Source organism: Monodelphis domestica, chromosome 1 (genome assembly GCF_027887165.1).
Source record: "Monodelphis domestica isolate mMonDom1 chromosome 1, mMonDom1.pri, whole genome shotgun sequence".
Taxonomy (NCBI): Eukaryota; Metazoa; Chordata; class Mammalia; order Didelphimorphia; family Didelphidae; genus Monodelphis; species Monodelphis domestica.
In genome coordinates this window covers 749,884,939-749,900,712 of record NC_077227.1, presented here as the reverse complement: position 1 = coordinate 749,900,712, position 15,774 = coordinate 749,884,939, and the positions used below count along the sequence as shown (strand labels likewise).

General features: G+C 48.5%; 1 protein-coding gene across 7 annotated transcripts in view; it reads right to left on the bottom strand.

Annotated features, from left to right (window-relative positions):
• Positions 1–7,757: 7,757 nt before the first annotated feature.
• TET3 (tet methylcytosine dioxygenase 3) overlaps positions 7,758–15,774 on the bottom strand; it is a 109,357-nt gene continuing 101,340 nt past the window's right edge. For all 7 annotated transcript variants that reach the window (XM_056814682.1, XM_056814687.1, XM_056814684.1 and 4 more), the window contains one exon: positions 7,758–15,732. In XM_056814682.1, coding sequence (XP_056670660.1) covers positions 13,895–15,732 — 1,838 coding nt within the window. In that variant the 3' untranslated portion in view covers positions 7,758–13,894. The remainder of the gene's footprint in view (positions 15,733–15,774) is intronic.

Sequence of the window (15,774 nt, the reverse complement as noted above, 5' to 3'; positions counted from 1 at the left end):
AAAGCCCCCTAGGTTTTCTGAGAACTAGGTCTTGATTTTTCCTTTGTTGCCTTTGGGATGGTAGAGGACTTTGTAAGATAAGAGGTAAATGATAGCAACTTTGTAAAAAGGTATCTGTTTGTTAAATTGTATCACCATATTTTTTTTAACACTTACCTTTCATCTTATTGGTTCTATGCAGAAGAGCAGTTAAGACTAGGCAATGGAGGTTAGCTAGGACGGGTCTGAGACTAGATTTGAACCCAGACCCTCCCCTATCTCTAAGCCTGGGTCTCTATCCACCTAGCTGCCCCCTATCACAATGTATTATGAAATAGGTGGTAACTTGGCAAAATGATATTTTGTTAAGTGATCGCAATATGTCTGGGGAAATCTTGGGAGGAATGATAATTTCCTGACATGAACTGTACCACCCTGATCTTCCAGAGACTCTTTAGAAGGGCTGTACCAGAGCCAGCTTCAAGATCTAAGCGTTCCATGAAATCAGAAATCAACAATGAAAATGGCTATAAATCAGGGGTTGGTTTGTTGTTCTGTTTATTGCAGACTTAAGAAAATCTTGATTATGCAGCTTAAATTCAAAGGGATGCGTGCAGACATCCCCCCATCCATTCTCCCCACCCCCCATGACCCCCCATGAGCCTAGTTGCTAGACCTTTACCAGCACACCTCTGCCTGACGCTATGCACATTGCTTGAGCTCTTCAGGAGTGTAATAGAGGCTGCAGGGCATGAAGTCATAACCAGATTGGAGTCCTGGTGCCAGAGTGGTAGTCAGTCTGTCATTAAATGCCTGCTAGAGTCCTGGTGCCTTAGAGGTAGCCTGTTATTAGCCTAGTAGGCTAAGAACAATAATCAATGTATTGTTAGGAGTTTAACTGGTATTTACATAGTGCGATAAGGTTTGCAAAGTGCTTTCCATTCCTGATCTCTTTGAGGCTTCCTCCTCTTGACTACAAGGCACAGGGGAAAGTATTGGGAAAGGATAATGCTTGCCTTCTCCCAAGTCAATGGAATGTATTTAGAATGGGGGGCCAAAAGCATTCCAGGCAGCAAATACTAATCTAGGGGGAGACTGTGAGGAAGGGCATTCTATACTTCCCACCTCAGTTAAGCAGTTGGAGTTGATGATGAAGTTTCCAATATAGAAACAAGATCTGATGAGGCTTGAACCTTTGGGATTGGCTTAAGGAGGGCGTAACTCATTGGCTGACCAAACAAAGTGGCCTCACACCTTTGGGGCTCTTAATGATCTGGATGTTGATCAGACATCAAATTGCTTCCCAGAAAGATCCAAGAGAGGAGAGGGGGGGAGGGAGGGAGGGAATCTGGATCTTATGACTTCAGAAGGTACATATTGACAATTGGTATTACATACATATCGTTGGGAAAATAAAATCTCTTTTTAAAAATTAATTAGCCAGATACATTTTTGTGGTGTGTCAGTCAGGCAGTAGACAAGGACAAATGAGGGACTCCAAGTTCAGGCCCCTGAGATGGAATTGCTCCAGAGAGGAGGATGGGAAAAAGAATATTTCCCTTTTTCTGCCCCTCCCCATCGATCCTGTCATTAATAGAATAAAAAGTATTTATCTGGCAATATAAGGTTTTTGAAGCACTTCCCATATGCTCCTGTGAGGCAAGTGCTATGTCCCCTCTCACTCCCCATTTTATAGATGAAAAAATAAGAGTGACTGGGGTTAAATGGAGGATCAGAGGCCACTGAGTTTCTGGGGCAGAATTCAAACTCACATCTTATTTATACCAAGTCCAGCATTCCATCCACTCTGTCACTTACCTGGGTGAAAGGGGTCCAAAGCATACAGGCATGAGCAAAGGGAAATACTGACTACAGATTGTCCCTCGAGAAAGGAGGCTGTCCTGTGAGCAGAGAGGCACACTAGGGACACAGACAGAAGGACACAGAAGGCATCTTCAAGGAAGGCACGGAGAATGCCAAATGTGGACACAAAACCACCTTTCAGTAACTAGTTAGATTTTCCCTTTGGTCACCTGTGTTTCCTATGGATGGGCCTCATCACTATTATATATTTAAGCATACTCTGCCACCCCCACCCCCCATATATTTAGGGATCAATCCCTGAGCTTTTTAGGGGAAATGTTTCATACCAATCTTCTAATTTTTAATTTTAATTTTATTTTAAAATCTTTTTCCTTGGAGGCAACTGGGTGGCTCAGTGGATTGAGAGTCAGGCCCAGAGATGGGAGGTCTTGGGTTCAAATCTGGCCTCAGCTACTTCCTAGTTGTGTGACTCTGGACAAGTCACTTAACCCCATTGCTTGGTCTTTACCACTCTTCTGCCTTGAAACCAATACCCAGCATTGATTCTAAGACAGAAGGTAAGGGTTCTAATTTTAAAAAAATAAAGAAATAAATCTCTTTCCTAAAAAGTTAATTGAACAAATAAACAACCATTAATGGAAAGGACAATGAAGAGGGTCTATGTGGAGGCTAGGCAGAAGGGGGAAGTAACCAGCCGCCCTTTGGGGACTCAACCTATCAACCAGAAGGGTGGATGGGGAAGTACTGGGGGGGGGGTGCTACACTGTAGAGGAGAAGGAGAACAATCCATCCCCAGAGGGCCATCTGTTGGAAGATACAGAAGCAAAAGATGGAACGATGAACTCAGGCTGCAATTAGTAGGACAATGGAGCCAGAATGCACTAAATGATAATAGTAATTAGAATTTATTAAACACCTACTATGTGTCAGCCACTATGCTAAGTACTTTCAAAATACTACCTTATTTGACCCTCAAGACAAATCCAGAAGGTAGGTGTTATTATTATCTTCATTTTACAGTTGAGGATACTGAGGCAACAGAGGTTCAGTGACTTGCCAAGAGTCACACAACAAATAACCATAAGAGGTTAAAATTGAACTCAGGTCTTCCTGGATCTAGGTCCAGCACTCCGTCCACTGTTCTACCTAGTTTACTCTATTTGATCTGAAGAAGTTAAAGGGAGAAGAGTATTTTAGATGGTGAGGATTTACAACTTGGATTGAACAGTATTTGGAAGGATGGAGTAATTAGCTGGGTTTTTTCTTCCTGTGGGATTCCCCTAGAAACTGCCAGCTCTTCACCTCACAGGTTTACTCACTTTAAGGTGCCAAGAACTGGGGAAAGACTTGAGAAGCTCATTCTCTAGAAAAGGAGCATCTGTCTGCTTTGTCATTCCATGAATGGGGAATGCTTTGGATTTCATCCAGACTTACTCATGAAAAACAAGTCCTGTCAGTCTCTCTGATTTCCTTTTTTTTTTTAAACAAGGTTACAGGTTGGCAGACTGGGAAAATGCTGCAAGATATATATTTTTCTTTGAACAAAACATTTTGGAAAGTCTGCCTCGATATCCTGGTTGGGGGACGGGTCATATAATTCTGAATTGACCAATGGCTGAAGAATGATACAAAAAGAAAGGTAACAGCCCTAAGGAACCTACAGTCCTGTTCTCCTACTCACTGCCTATATCCCCTGGGCCAGAATAGTCGGTGATTATGGCTTCTCTTTTGGTGTGCGGGGTGGGGAGGTAGTCAAGTAGAAAATGAGAAGCTTTTAGAGGTGCACTACAGTCCTTAGTTTCAGTTCGACATGTCAAGTGAACTTTTTTTTTTTTGGTGTGGTAATGGGGGTTAAGTGACTTGCCCAGGGTCACACAGCTAGGAAGTGTCTGAGGTCAAATTTGAACTCAGGACCTGCCATCTCTGGGCCTGGCTCTCAATCCACTGAGCCACCTAGCTGCTCCCCTCAAGTGAACTTTTGAACAAATATTCAGAAAAAAATACACTGATCATATTTCCAAGTGGTATCAAGACCTAGAAACAGGCTGCATGAGATAGTTTTGAAGGAGTGGAAAGAGCCTTGATTAGGGGATGAGAAGACCAGAGTTCTAATGCTGCTTTTGCTGCCATCTAGCTGTGTGATATGAGGCAATTCACTCTCACACATTCTCCCTGGCCAATCTGTGGTCAGGTAAAATGAGTTGGGGGAGCTCGATGACCTGGGGAGTATTTACCAGCTTCTGACACCCTGACTCCATTTTTATGTCCTGCATTTGGAGTAAAGAGACTCTGGGAAACAATTTGAAATGTAATGAAAGTCGCTAAACTGTTCATATCCTTAGACACAGAGATCTCATTACTGGATCTACATCACCCAAGAGGGTCAAAGGGGGTAGGTAGCAAAGACCTGGAAACAAAGGTGGTGCCCATCGATTGGGGAATGCAGCCTGTGAAGGTAAAAGAATATCACTGTGCTGTCAGAAATGGACAAAAGCATTCATAAAGATCAGAGACAGGACTAAAAAGGCCACTCTTTGTGGCGGCAAAGAACTGGAAAATGGAGGGGGCATCACTTGGGAAATGGCTACACAAGTTGTGAAATATGAATGTGATGGAATACTCATATGCTTCAAGAAATAATGAATGGGATGGGCAGCTGGGTGGCTCAGTGAATTGAGAGTGAGGTCCAGAGCTGGGAGGTCCTGGGTTCAAATTTGACCTCAGACACATCCTAGCTGTGTGACTCTGGGCAAGTCACATAACTCCTATTGCCTAGCCCTTACCACTCTTCTGCCTTGCTACCTATACACAGTATTGATTCCAAGATGGAAGGTAAGGGTAAAAAAAAATAATGAATGAAATGATTTCAGAAAAACCTAGGAAGACTAATATGAACTGATGCAAAGTGAATCAAAGAGAACTTTGAAAGACTTAGTAATTCCAATTCACACAATGACCAACTACAATTCCAGAGGAATCATGATGAAACATTCTACATTCTGCTCACCTTCAAGTGAAAACAGATGGACTCAGGGAGCACTTTGAGGAATATTTCATTCATTCATTCATTTATTACATGGTTAGTGTGGGAATTTGCTTTGTTTGACTATATATATATACATATATAGTTTTTTAAAAACAAGTTGTTTTTCTTGCTTTCCTCAATGTGGGACTGAGGAAAGGGGAAGGGAAAAAATCAGAGGTAAAAATAAAAATTAAATTTTAAATTAAATAAAATTTAATTTAAAATTTAATTTAATTTAAAAAATTTTTTTTAAAAAGCACTATCTGATACCTTGGGCAAGTCTTTCCTCTCCCTGGATCTGTTCCTTTACTTGTAAAAAGGGGTTGAATTAGATGACCTCCAAAGACTTATTTAGTTCAAGATCTGAGATGAACTAATGAATTGAGAGAACAATATACAAGACCATGACGAATGTCACTAGAAGGAACTCTAAAGGGAATCCAGGCTCTGCAGAAATCTAATGACCAATCATAGCCTCAGAGAACATACCCTGAAACCCATATGCCACTTTTTGGCAGGGAATGGGGCACTACAGTGGCAGAATGCTGCATTCCTTGTCAAGATTCATTAGATTGGTTCTCCCCCCCCCCCTTAATTCCCTTGGTTAGGAAGGAAGGATTCATCCTTGTAGGAACGGGGCTTGTCACAGCAGAGCTACATTTAGAAATGACTGTAGCAAAGGCATCAATAACATTTATCAAAAGAAAGGCACTTGCCCAAGTACAAGATGGAGGCAGATCTTTTTGCCTAGCTTAGCAGTCACTCATAGGAAAACCCCCTTCTAGAGACTGATTTCTCCAATATCATTCTCAAAATGGATTGACCCCTTTGGTCACATCTGGGCATCACAAATATGCCCAGCAGCAGATTTTCTGGGTCAAAGGGCTTAGATGTTTTTTCTCCTCATTTTTATAATTCCAAATGGCTCTACCAACAAGACATTAGTCAATACACCAATATTTGGATGTGAGTTAGGAAAAATTTCCCTACACTAAGTACTGTCAATTTCATGCTGCAGTGCTGTGCCTGCTGTTCAGAGATAGGTTAGCCTTCAAGGCCTCAGAGATTGCTTTCCAGCTCTGAAACTTCATGTCCATTGTGCTGAGGTTGTGGGGACTAGACCATCCTCAACTGGACTTATCTTTGGGAAGGGGTTGGGGATTGAAGGCAAAAATTGCTGATCTCAAGCTTTGGCTGCATTCATATCAGAGGTTGGGAGGGAGGTTTCCATTTTCATTTTCTCCTCTCTTCCCAGATTCATGGACACCCATCCCTTCATGGGGGTGGAGGTGGGGGGAGGGAGGGGGAATCTTCTCCTGAAGCAGCATTATTATTCTCCCTACTTCTGTCTTTCCTCCCTTCCCCACAGACCCAGCCATACTCACAAATGGCCCAATGGTACTCAAGCCAAAAGGATTTCCCAGGGTTCACAGACCTTGAGAGTCGGTCACCAGCACTTAGGTGATGCTGGTCAGGGCTCCCCATTGAGCTAAGACAGAAGGGAGAGAGAAGTAAACAAAAGGAGACCAAAAAGGCAAAGGAACTGGGAATGTTTAGCCTGGGAAGGAGGGGCTCATAATCCCCATAAGTGGGGATCACAGCATCTATCTCTGGGGGAGGTGGGAAGATGGAATGAAGGAAGTACTTGCAGCGGGCCTGGAATAGTAATACTATATACCTGCTTATTCCCCTCCCTTCTGCTCATGGCAGGCCTTCCTTCAAATATCCAGAAGGCTGTAAGGTAGAAGGGGCTCAGTTTGTGCCTCCTCCCTTGGCCCTAGAAGCTAAAACATGGTGACAGGGACCAAGCAGCCTTTGCTGAGGCCCCAGGTTTGACTGAATCTTTGCCTTGCCCCCTTCATATCTGTGATCTCGGGCAAGTCTCCCAACATCTTTGGGCTTCAATGTTCTGATGGGGAAAATGAAGTGGAGTACATTCCAGGGCTAAGTCTACCCTCCCATGAACTTGAAATCCAGGGTGGACATTGCAGAGGCAGGTTTCTGTTAAACAAAAAAAGGATTCCAGTCAACTACAAACTGCTCTGGAAAATAAGGAAAGTCTCCTCACTGCAGGTCCTCAAATATATGCAGGGTGATGAGACTCTGGGAGCTGGGCTTCCCTTCATGAGAAGGGGGATGGGAAAAGGGGACACGCCCCCAAACAAGAGTGTAGGACAGTAAAGTCAGTGGATGTAAGTTGGAATCCAAACTGTCTCTGCTTGGGGGGTGTGGGGGGGGGGGAAGGCCTTGAGCAGAGCAGTCTCCTGGCCAGGTCTGGCTGGCTCTAACTTATAAATCCCTTAAGGTCAGTTTCTAGAAATTCTGTGATCTTTTACTTTTGCTTCTGTGTGTCTACCACCAACGGGATGGAAGTTTTTGAAGACAGGAGCAGCTTGATTTTTGTCCTTTCTGTTCTTCTTCTTATTTTTTGGCTTTATATCCTTAGCACTTAGCCTAGCATTTTGCAAACACTTCTACCTCTGTTAGCTGAATTTTGTGCTCCTGATCATTCCTGAGGGCATGAATTCAAATTCCCATCAGAGCCCCGGAGGGGAATGCAGAGGGACACAAGCCAGAGACATCCTAGCATTCATTGGAGCCCACTGTTCTTGGCCAAGGAGCCCCCCCAACATGATTTTCCATTCTTTTCTCTAGGAAGGGTTGTGTTCTGTTTTTGACCCAGAGGGTGGAATCAGGAGCAGCAACCAGAAGTTACAGAGAGCCCAATTTCATGGCAATGTCTCCCTCCAGGAGAGAGCTGTCCCAATGGCTGCCTAGGCAGGCAGGAGAGTCCCCTCCTTGGAGTTTTTCCCACCCAGAACGTGTCTGTGTGCTGGGGTAGAAGCATTTTGTGGGGATGGGTCTTGCTAGTTCACTGTTGAGCTCTCTTCCTCAGAGAACCTGGCAGGAGCCATAAAAACACACAGAATTTGAGTGCAAAAAATAAATATAAAATTTATTAAAACACCCACAATATTTTAAAGATATCAGGAGTAATACAGTTCACAAACCAGCTGTTTGTGTAAATCATAAAATACAAATAAAAAAAAGATTCATACTTGCAATATTTAGGCACCTGAAAAATAAATTTACTGAAACACTGAAGAGGGGTAGATGGGAAAGGGGAAGGCTTTTATGGGAGGGGAGGGGGGAGAGAACAAGGTCAAGTAGGGGATAAAAAAACAGGGGGGGAGGAAAAATATTAACCAAAAAAAAGATAAAAATTATACAAAATAAAATTATCAGCATAAATTTACTGTACTAATAATATCTACAGTTTAATAATACACATCCTATTGCCTTGAGACATTGCAAACTCTACCATTCATCAATCAACCCCAGATAAACTTCATTTCAAGTAACCACGGTCACAGAGTCTAGACGGAATCTTCAAGTATGGTCGGGAAGGTCACCTCCATGGGAAGCCGGTAACCAAACAGGAAGTCAAAGAGAGAGAAAATGAAATTCACCAAGGAGCTCCAGCTCAAGACCACGCTACCACACCAATATGCCACAGTCCAACCTGGTCTCATTTTGATTTGACAAAGTCATGAAAAAGAAATGGCATTAGCACCTCTCATCCCCCAAAGGGGAGCCCGATAGAGGCAAAGCAAAGACCCCCAAAACCTGAACCCAAAAGGTTTTCAAAGCAGAAACCAACGAAATGATATTTCTTGCCTTTTCTGTTAGATTTCTGTGTGAAGAATGGTGAGTTATCCCTGAATGATGGAAGAATGAGGAAAAAAAATGGCCCCAAATCTGAAAACCACTATTGAAAAGCATCCCTGATATCAGAAGAGAAAGACATGAGAGAGAAAGTGGGCCAAATTGTTCCCAGATGGGAAGCTCGGGATCTCTATTGGACAGTCTGTTTAAGGGGAAAGAAATGCCTATTGTTTGGACTTTACTGTTTCTTCTACCTATGGAAACTCTTGGCTGGGGGTGGAAGGCAAGGAGAAACCTAAAATGGGGCGGGGGGGGGGGAGTCTTCTCTATCATTGTTACCACATAGCTAACCCCTTTATGCTCCCCACCTTCAAACCTAAAATCCATTCCCTCTTCCAATTTACAGTGATAAGCTCCCCTCCAAAAAACCTATTCTTGGGCATGGGGATGAGTGGGTGGGTAGGTAGGTGGGTGGGTGAGGACTCATAGAATGGGGGGGGGGGCAGGGGAGGAGTGACTAGCTGAGTTGGACTGGTTTCAAAGTTCCATTCAGAATGCCTGGAAATCACCAGTCAAGAAAGCTCACTGGAGAAATTGCTGGGAGCAAGAACTGACTCCCCCTACTCCAAATTAAGCACCCGGCCAAAGAATCATGGCGAAAAGGCTCCTCCCACACTCTTCCCAGTGAGTACAGTGTCAAAAGAACAAAATGCATTTATTTCCTAGTCTGGAGACACTTCTTGCGGATTCTAGCCACCTCCATCGTCAAGATAGTCTAGCTTTTGAGGTATTTTTCTTAGGTATCATGACGATAGCAAGGGCCAACGCAAAGCCTAGCTTTCTGGTCGGTTTCAAAATGTCAACTCCCTAGAACCCAAGAGAAAATCAAAGTAGCACCAACATATGACACAGGAGTTGAAAAGCAGCCCGGAACCGCCATTCTCTCTCTTCCTAAATGTTGATCTAAAGGAAACATCGTTATTAGCCAAAGTGGACCACTTGTCGTCGTCATCGTCATCACAGAAGCCAAGGGAGGCACCTACTTCAACTGAAAACGTTATTTTCAGGTAGAAGCGACCATGGACCCCGAGGAGTGAGCAGGGTGGGGCGTAGGGGGAAGGGTGGGAAGAGCAACTCAATATTTCTTCCTGCCTTTCAACTGGGATGAGCTCCTGCAAGGAAGGGAAGGTGTTCCATTGGTTCCCCCCAGGCCTCCCTGAGAAATTTACCCTTGCAGTGGGAGGGTGGCCAGATAGATGAAGAAAAGACTGCTCAGTTCGAGGAAGAGGAGGGGGTTCTTCCCCTTCCTCTTCCCAAAGGGAGCACTTTCCAGCTTTCTTGTAACTAGAACCTGGCGGAAGACTTTTGGAACCCAGAGACACAATGGGAGACTCTAGGTTGGCCAGCCCTTCCTGCACAAAGTAGGTTTCCATCACCAGCAAGGGAAGTGAGGGCAGAGCTCAGCACCCACTTCACACTGAGGGGAAGGAAGCGACAATCGGAAACTATCCAGTCCAGATTCATTCATTCATTCAAAGCGGAGGTCCCAAGAGATAGCACCACAAGGAGAAGAAAGCCAACGGGGCAGGGAGGCCCCCTCGTCTCTTGTTTGGTATGTGGTTCCATATAGGTTACATAGCACCTCAGCAAAACCGGATAGGGAGACAATTATGTTAAAACACCATAGCACCATTTTATTTAGAATATTTCAATTCATAAAAATATGCTTCCTAGTCCATAGAGCATACTTCAGTAATAAAAGGGAAGAGATAGCGATTGAGGCACATCAGGGATCTGTGTGTTTGTGTGTGCGGATTTAGCTCTCCTTCTGCAATGCCTTAGTTTGGGGTTACCGTGGTGGTGGTGGTGGTGGTGGTGGTGGTGGTGGTGGTGATAAACTTGAAAAGAATTTGTTTTTGCTCCATGAATTTCTCTCAGTGAACTGTGTTTACCCTCCTCTGCTCTCTGTACACCTTCCTCTGCTTGGTAGAACACATGCAGTGCAATTAAGATTTGGTCCTTTTTTTCCCTTTTTTTGGGGGGGGGCAGCATGGGGTGTGGTATAGAAGAGGAATCTTCCAGTTCTGGGACTCTCTGATCCCACAACATACAGGAATGGCCACAAAGAGGGCCTGCTTGAGAGTGGGGGAACATCTGTGTCCATCCTCACCACTGTAGTCTCAGGAAGAAGGCAAAGCAGAAGAGGGGGAACTAGAATCTAGGAACCTTGGGTTCTGCAGAAAGGGTGTGTGTGTGGGGAAAGACAGTGAAAAACAAACCCCATGAAATAGCTTAATTAAAATGTCCAATGGTCAGACAGTGGTTCAAGGCTCTAGCACCAATTATTATGATAACCTGCTGCAAACAATGATCCCTCTCCACATGACCCCCACCCCACCCCAAACCTGCAGCACAGTTTTGGGCAAGTCCATCCTTTGACTATTGAACCTTAACTCTGCACTGAGTACGGATGGATGGCGTTTGGAGACAAAACCAAGGGGAAAGATCCAAGGAGAAAGACACCCTGAATCGGCTGTTCTTACTAGGTGAATTTGGAGCAAAACTGGGTCCTGCTGTTAAGGTTCTTTAGATGCAATGGCTTTCATTTTTCTTTCTCATGATCAAGATGTTGGTTAATCATTTTTGGAGCTTACGAAAATGATGGCGCCAGTAAAAAATAAAACAAAATTGATTTTTCTCTTTAAGAAACCTTCAGCAGCAAGGGTGGGGTAAATAGCTGTGCATAGTTTTTTTCTTTTTAATATAAGTCTAAAGCATGCTAATTTTTAATGACTGAGATTTGAGGTAGGTTATATATGTAGTGTGTAAAAAACAGCACGGTTTTGAACATTGCAAAAGTACTATCGTTTCCATCAAAACACCGTTTTTATCTGGGATGGAGCCGTCCTGTGGAGGCCGCCCCTTTTTTTCTCTTTTCTGAACAGCCTGTGTTCTAGTCTAAAAGTTAGAAAGCAAAGGTTGTTGGGCTGGGGGGCTGGGCTAGAAAAGACACATGCAATGGGCTGGATGAGCTTCTCCTCAGGCTCGCCAAAGAAGAAGCGCATCAGGGAAAGGAAGTCACATATGCCATTTCTCAGAGCGCAGCCCCCCGGCCCGGATGGTCAAAGGTTACATTCTCAAAGCGTTGCTCTCGGAGAGATTGGAAAATGAAGTTTTCAAGGCACCCCTGCGTCTGTCTACCTAAGTCCAGAGTTGACCGAGACCTGCATAAGGAGACTGCTGATGCAGCATCAAAGGCCTCCTGGGCCCCAACTAGTTCCTCCAAATTCGACAATTAGCATGCTCAGCGGTGGCCAAGCCCTGAAAGGCACCCACCGGGAGGGCAGTGCCCAGGATTTCCTATGACTGGGAGTCTGGAACCCTCCTCAATCCTGACAGGCTCTTGTTGGCTATTGATTTCAAAAGCACTCATTCTTCTCCTGGAAAAAGAATCGTTAGGGATTATGGTTTCTTTCAAAACGAAAAGGTGGACGAAAAGCACGTTAAATACACAGCTACTATTTACAGGGCTCCCGCTGTGGAGGTGGTGGCTGCTGCTGCTGCTGCTGCTGCTGCTGCTGTTGCTGCTGCTGCTGCTGCTGCTGCTGCTCTCAGCGACTGGTGCTAGTTCAATCTAGGTGAAAGTGCTTAAAAAATCTTTCACTATTTACAGTTAAAATCAGACTGCACCAAAGCTCCCTCGGGAGGGAGGGAGGGAGGGAGAGAGGCAGGGAGGCAGGGAAGGAGGGATGGAGGGTCGCTGCTCTCTGCCAGGGCTCCAGGGACCACGTTACAGTAAACAAAGGATCATGGGATTCAGTCCTCGGCTCTCCGAAAGGCACCTAGTCCTGCGGGATCCATCTGCTTTCGTCCAGTCACCCGCTGCTGCCGCCGCCACCCCGCACTCTCTTAGGGCCCAGTCGGGGGTCACCCGCGGCGCTGCCTGCCTGGGGAAGGGCAGGGCGTGGAGGGGGGCAAGCAAGGGCCAGCAGGCGGCCAGGTCAGCTAATACCACAGGATTCCCGCCCCGCCCCGCCCCGCCCCGCCCCGCCCCCAGGAGTCTGGGTGGTCCCAGATCTCCGCAGGCTCTCCAACAAAGTGGCAAAGAAAGTAAGCACCTATTGTTTCCAAAGGACAAGGGAAACTTCGTATCAATGAGCTGTTTGAATGCACCAGTTTGAAAGGGGAAAGTGAAGGAGGGCTGGGTGGGGGGCGGAGGACGAGGAGGGAGGAGTGAGGGAGATGGCACCAGCTGGAAAAGAAACCTTAAAGTAGCAACCAGTTGAATTTGCATCTGGAAGGAAGGCCGCTCTTCCGCGCAGGTGGGTCGAGGATGCACCTTGGAGGTCCCAGGGAAAAGCCGGAAGTGAGCATCTCCCAGTTGCTTTTTGTGATTCCGGTTTGCCGGCTCTCGCCGCCTGCCCGCCGCCAACAACGGAGAGTCAAAAGCAAAATCCTAGACAGCACCAGACTTTGCAACAGTGATATACACAGAGCAACTATTCACAGTTTGTTTGCCTTTTAAAGATACAGTAGCCCTTTTCCAGATTAGCATAGATCGTGAGGGGGAGGGGTTCTTATTGGTGGGATCGGGAGAACTGAACTGCCCTTCGGTGCGCCCATTCCTTCAGCCCCAAGTCCGTGCCTGCGAGCGAGCGAGCGAGCGAGCCTGCGTGTCCAGTAGCTGCGCGGCTGCCTCCGGAGGGCGGGCGCATCCTTCTCCAGCTCCCATGGCGGGCGGGCGGGCGGGGAGGGCGGTGACTGGCTAAATAACGGACACGGAATATTCAGTGTGCAGACTAGCAGGCTCCTTGCAGCCTGCTTGGCCCAGCATCTCTCCCGGATGGCCCCGGGCGCTGATCTGGGGCTTGCTGGGGGAGAGGCGGACAGACGAGTGGTCAGCGCTGGGGCGGGGAGACCTCCCGGCGGAGCAGAAGCCGTCTGCTGCCGCCATTGATTCTGGCTTCTCTTGCCGGCTAGGGTATTGTCATCATTGTTCCTCTTTTAAAAAATCCAATAAATACACATTTTAAATGGCGATTAAAAACCACTCCTTTGTGAAAGGATGCTCCGAACTCTGCTTGCGTCCTTGTCCGCTACAGGACAGATGCTTAAAAGAAAGCCCGAGCCCCGCCGCCCCGGCATATAAATAGGGGACCGCCGGGCGCCTCCCCAGCCGGGCTCTTCCTCAATCAAAGTGCCAGGGAGAGAGGAGAGGAGAGGAGAGGAGGGGGGAGCTCGGGGTGCCGGGCACAGCCGGCTCTCCACATAGGCGGGCGGGCGGGCGGCCGTTTCTGCCCAGCCTGGCTCTCCAGCCCAGGGGTGAAGGGAGAAGCACCACACGTGGCCCCGGGCTCCGGCCGGTGCCATGGACGCTGAGGTAAGGTGGCTCCCCCCGCTTCAGATCCAGCGGCTGTAGGGCCCCGTCACCTTGGTGTAGGCGTACGAGGACACGGTGACGACTGAGTCGGTGGTGATGGCTGGCACGTGGCGGGTGGGGATCGGGTTCTTCTTCTCCTCGTGCTGGGGCTCAGGGGCGGCCGTCCCGCCCCACTTGCGCTTCTTCCCATAGGGCTTGGCCTCGGGATGGCTCAGACCCAGCCGGGCCGCCTCCTCCCTGGCCCGGGCCCTCTCGGCCAGCTGCTTCATCTTGGCCTCCCAGAGGGCCAGGCCGTGGTTGGGCTGGTTGAGATTCTTGTGCTGGTAGAAGACCAGCGAGATGCGGGTGGGGTGGTAGCGGTTGGGCTTCTTCAGGGGCGTGGTGGCGTGCAGCTCCCGCCGGGCGCACTCGATCAGGATGGAGCCGTGCGTGGGAGCCACGGCCACGCCGCCGATGTTCTCGTCCAGGAAGTTGTGCTCGCTGTCCGACCACAGCTCCTCATCTTCCTCCTCTGCGATGGCCGGGCCCCTGCTGCCGCCGCCACCCCCCCCACCGCCGCCGGCCCCCGTCTCCTCCTCCTTCACCGGCCTCTTGTCCGAGGGCCCCTCGGCGGGCCCCTCCCCAAGGTTCAAGGAGTCCCACAGCTTCTCTTCGGGCTTCAGGGTGCCAGAGCCCAGGGCCATGCCGAAAGAGGACCAGGCTTTGTCGGGCAGGCCGGCCCCGGCGGCGGGGGTTGGAGTCCTCCCCTCGTCCCCTTTCACAGGCCCCCACAGCTTTTCTGGGTATCCGGAACTTCCTTTGAGAGCAGGGCTGAAGTCTGGCCCCATGCCCCACGGCTTCTCCGCCAGGCTGGGCCCATTTAAGGTGGGGGTGCTCTCTCGAAACTTGCAGGGGCTCCAAGCCTTGCTCAACAGGCCGGCTCCATTGGGAGGCCCCAGGGGTGGCTGCTGGGGGGGTTGCCCCCCTTCCGAGGGGAACAGGCCCCACTGGCTATCGGAGAGACGGGACGCTGGCAGACAGCTAGCACCAAAAGGCCCCAGTTTGTCAGGGAGGACAGGACTCTCTCCGGGAGCAAACATGCCCCAGGCCCCGGTCACACCGTTAGTCCTCTTTGGAGAAGCACTCTGGCTGCCAGGGTGGGCTCCCCCCCACAGGTGCTCCTTGGCCCCATTCTGGGAGGCTTCGGGGATGGGGGGCTTGCCCATGCTCCCGGGGACCCCTGGGAGGGGCTCGGCCTGGGGCAGGCGGTCACACGGCTCCTGCTTGATGACTTGACCAAAGCAGGGGCCGCTCTGTGCAAAGGGGGGAGGGTCTGTGGCTGTGGGGCGAGTCCGGTGGCCCTTGGGGAGCAGGTACTCCTTGGGGCCCGGATAGGCAGGCTGGTGGTGAGACATATGGTGGCTGTCGTTGCCCACGGCCTGACCTGGCAGCTCAGAGAACTCGGGGCCGCCATATGCCTGGGTCAGGCTGCTCTGCAAGGCCTGGAGATCCGGCTTCTTATCAAAAACCCCGATGGGGCCTCCCCAGCTGCCCGGGCCTCGGCCGTTGGCACCGTAGTTGAGGAACTGTGAGGAGAAGACGGAGCTGCCGGGGGAGAAGCCATAGTAGCCAAAGGATGGAAGAGCAAACTTGGAGTGGAACCCATTGATAGGACTCAGGTTGGGTTGTGCATAGTATGAGTGGCAAGAGTAGACGCTGTTCACGCTGTAGGGGTCCGAGGGCCGGCAGCTGCCCAGCACCGAGTAGCTTTCCACCACCGAGTTGCCATTGTACTTGAAGGAATTGTAGTGATTGGGGGGCTCCATCTTGATGGTAGGCTTCAGGGCTTGCTGGGACAACCCATTCTTCAAAGAAAGACCTGAGAAAGGAAGTGTGCTCGGTGAGAAGAACCGAGCTTTAA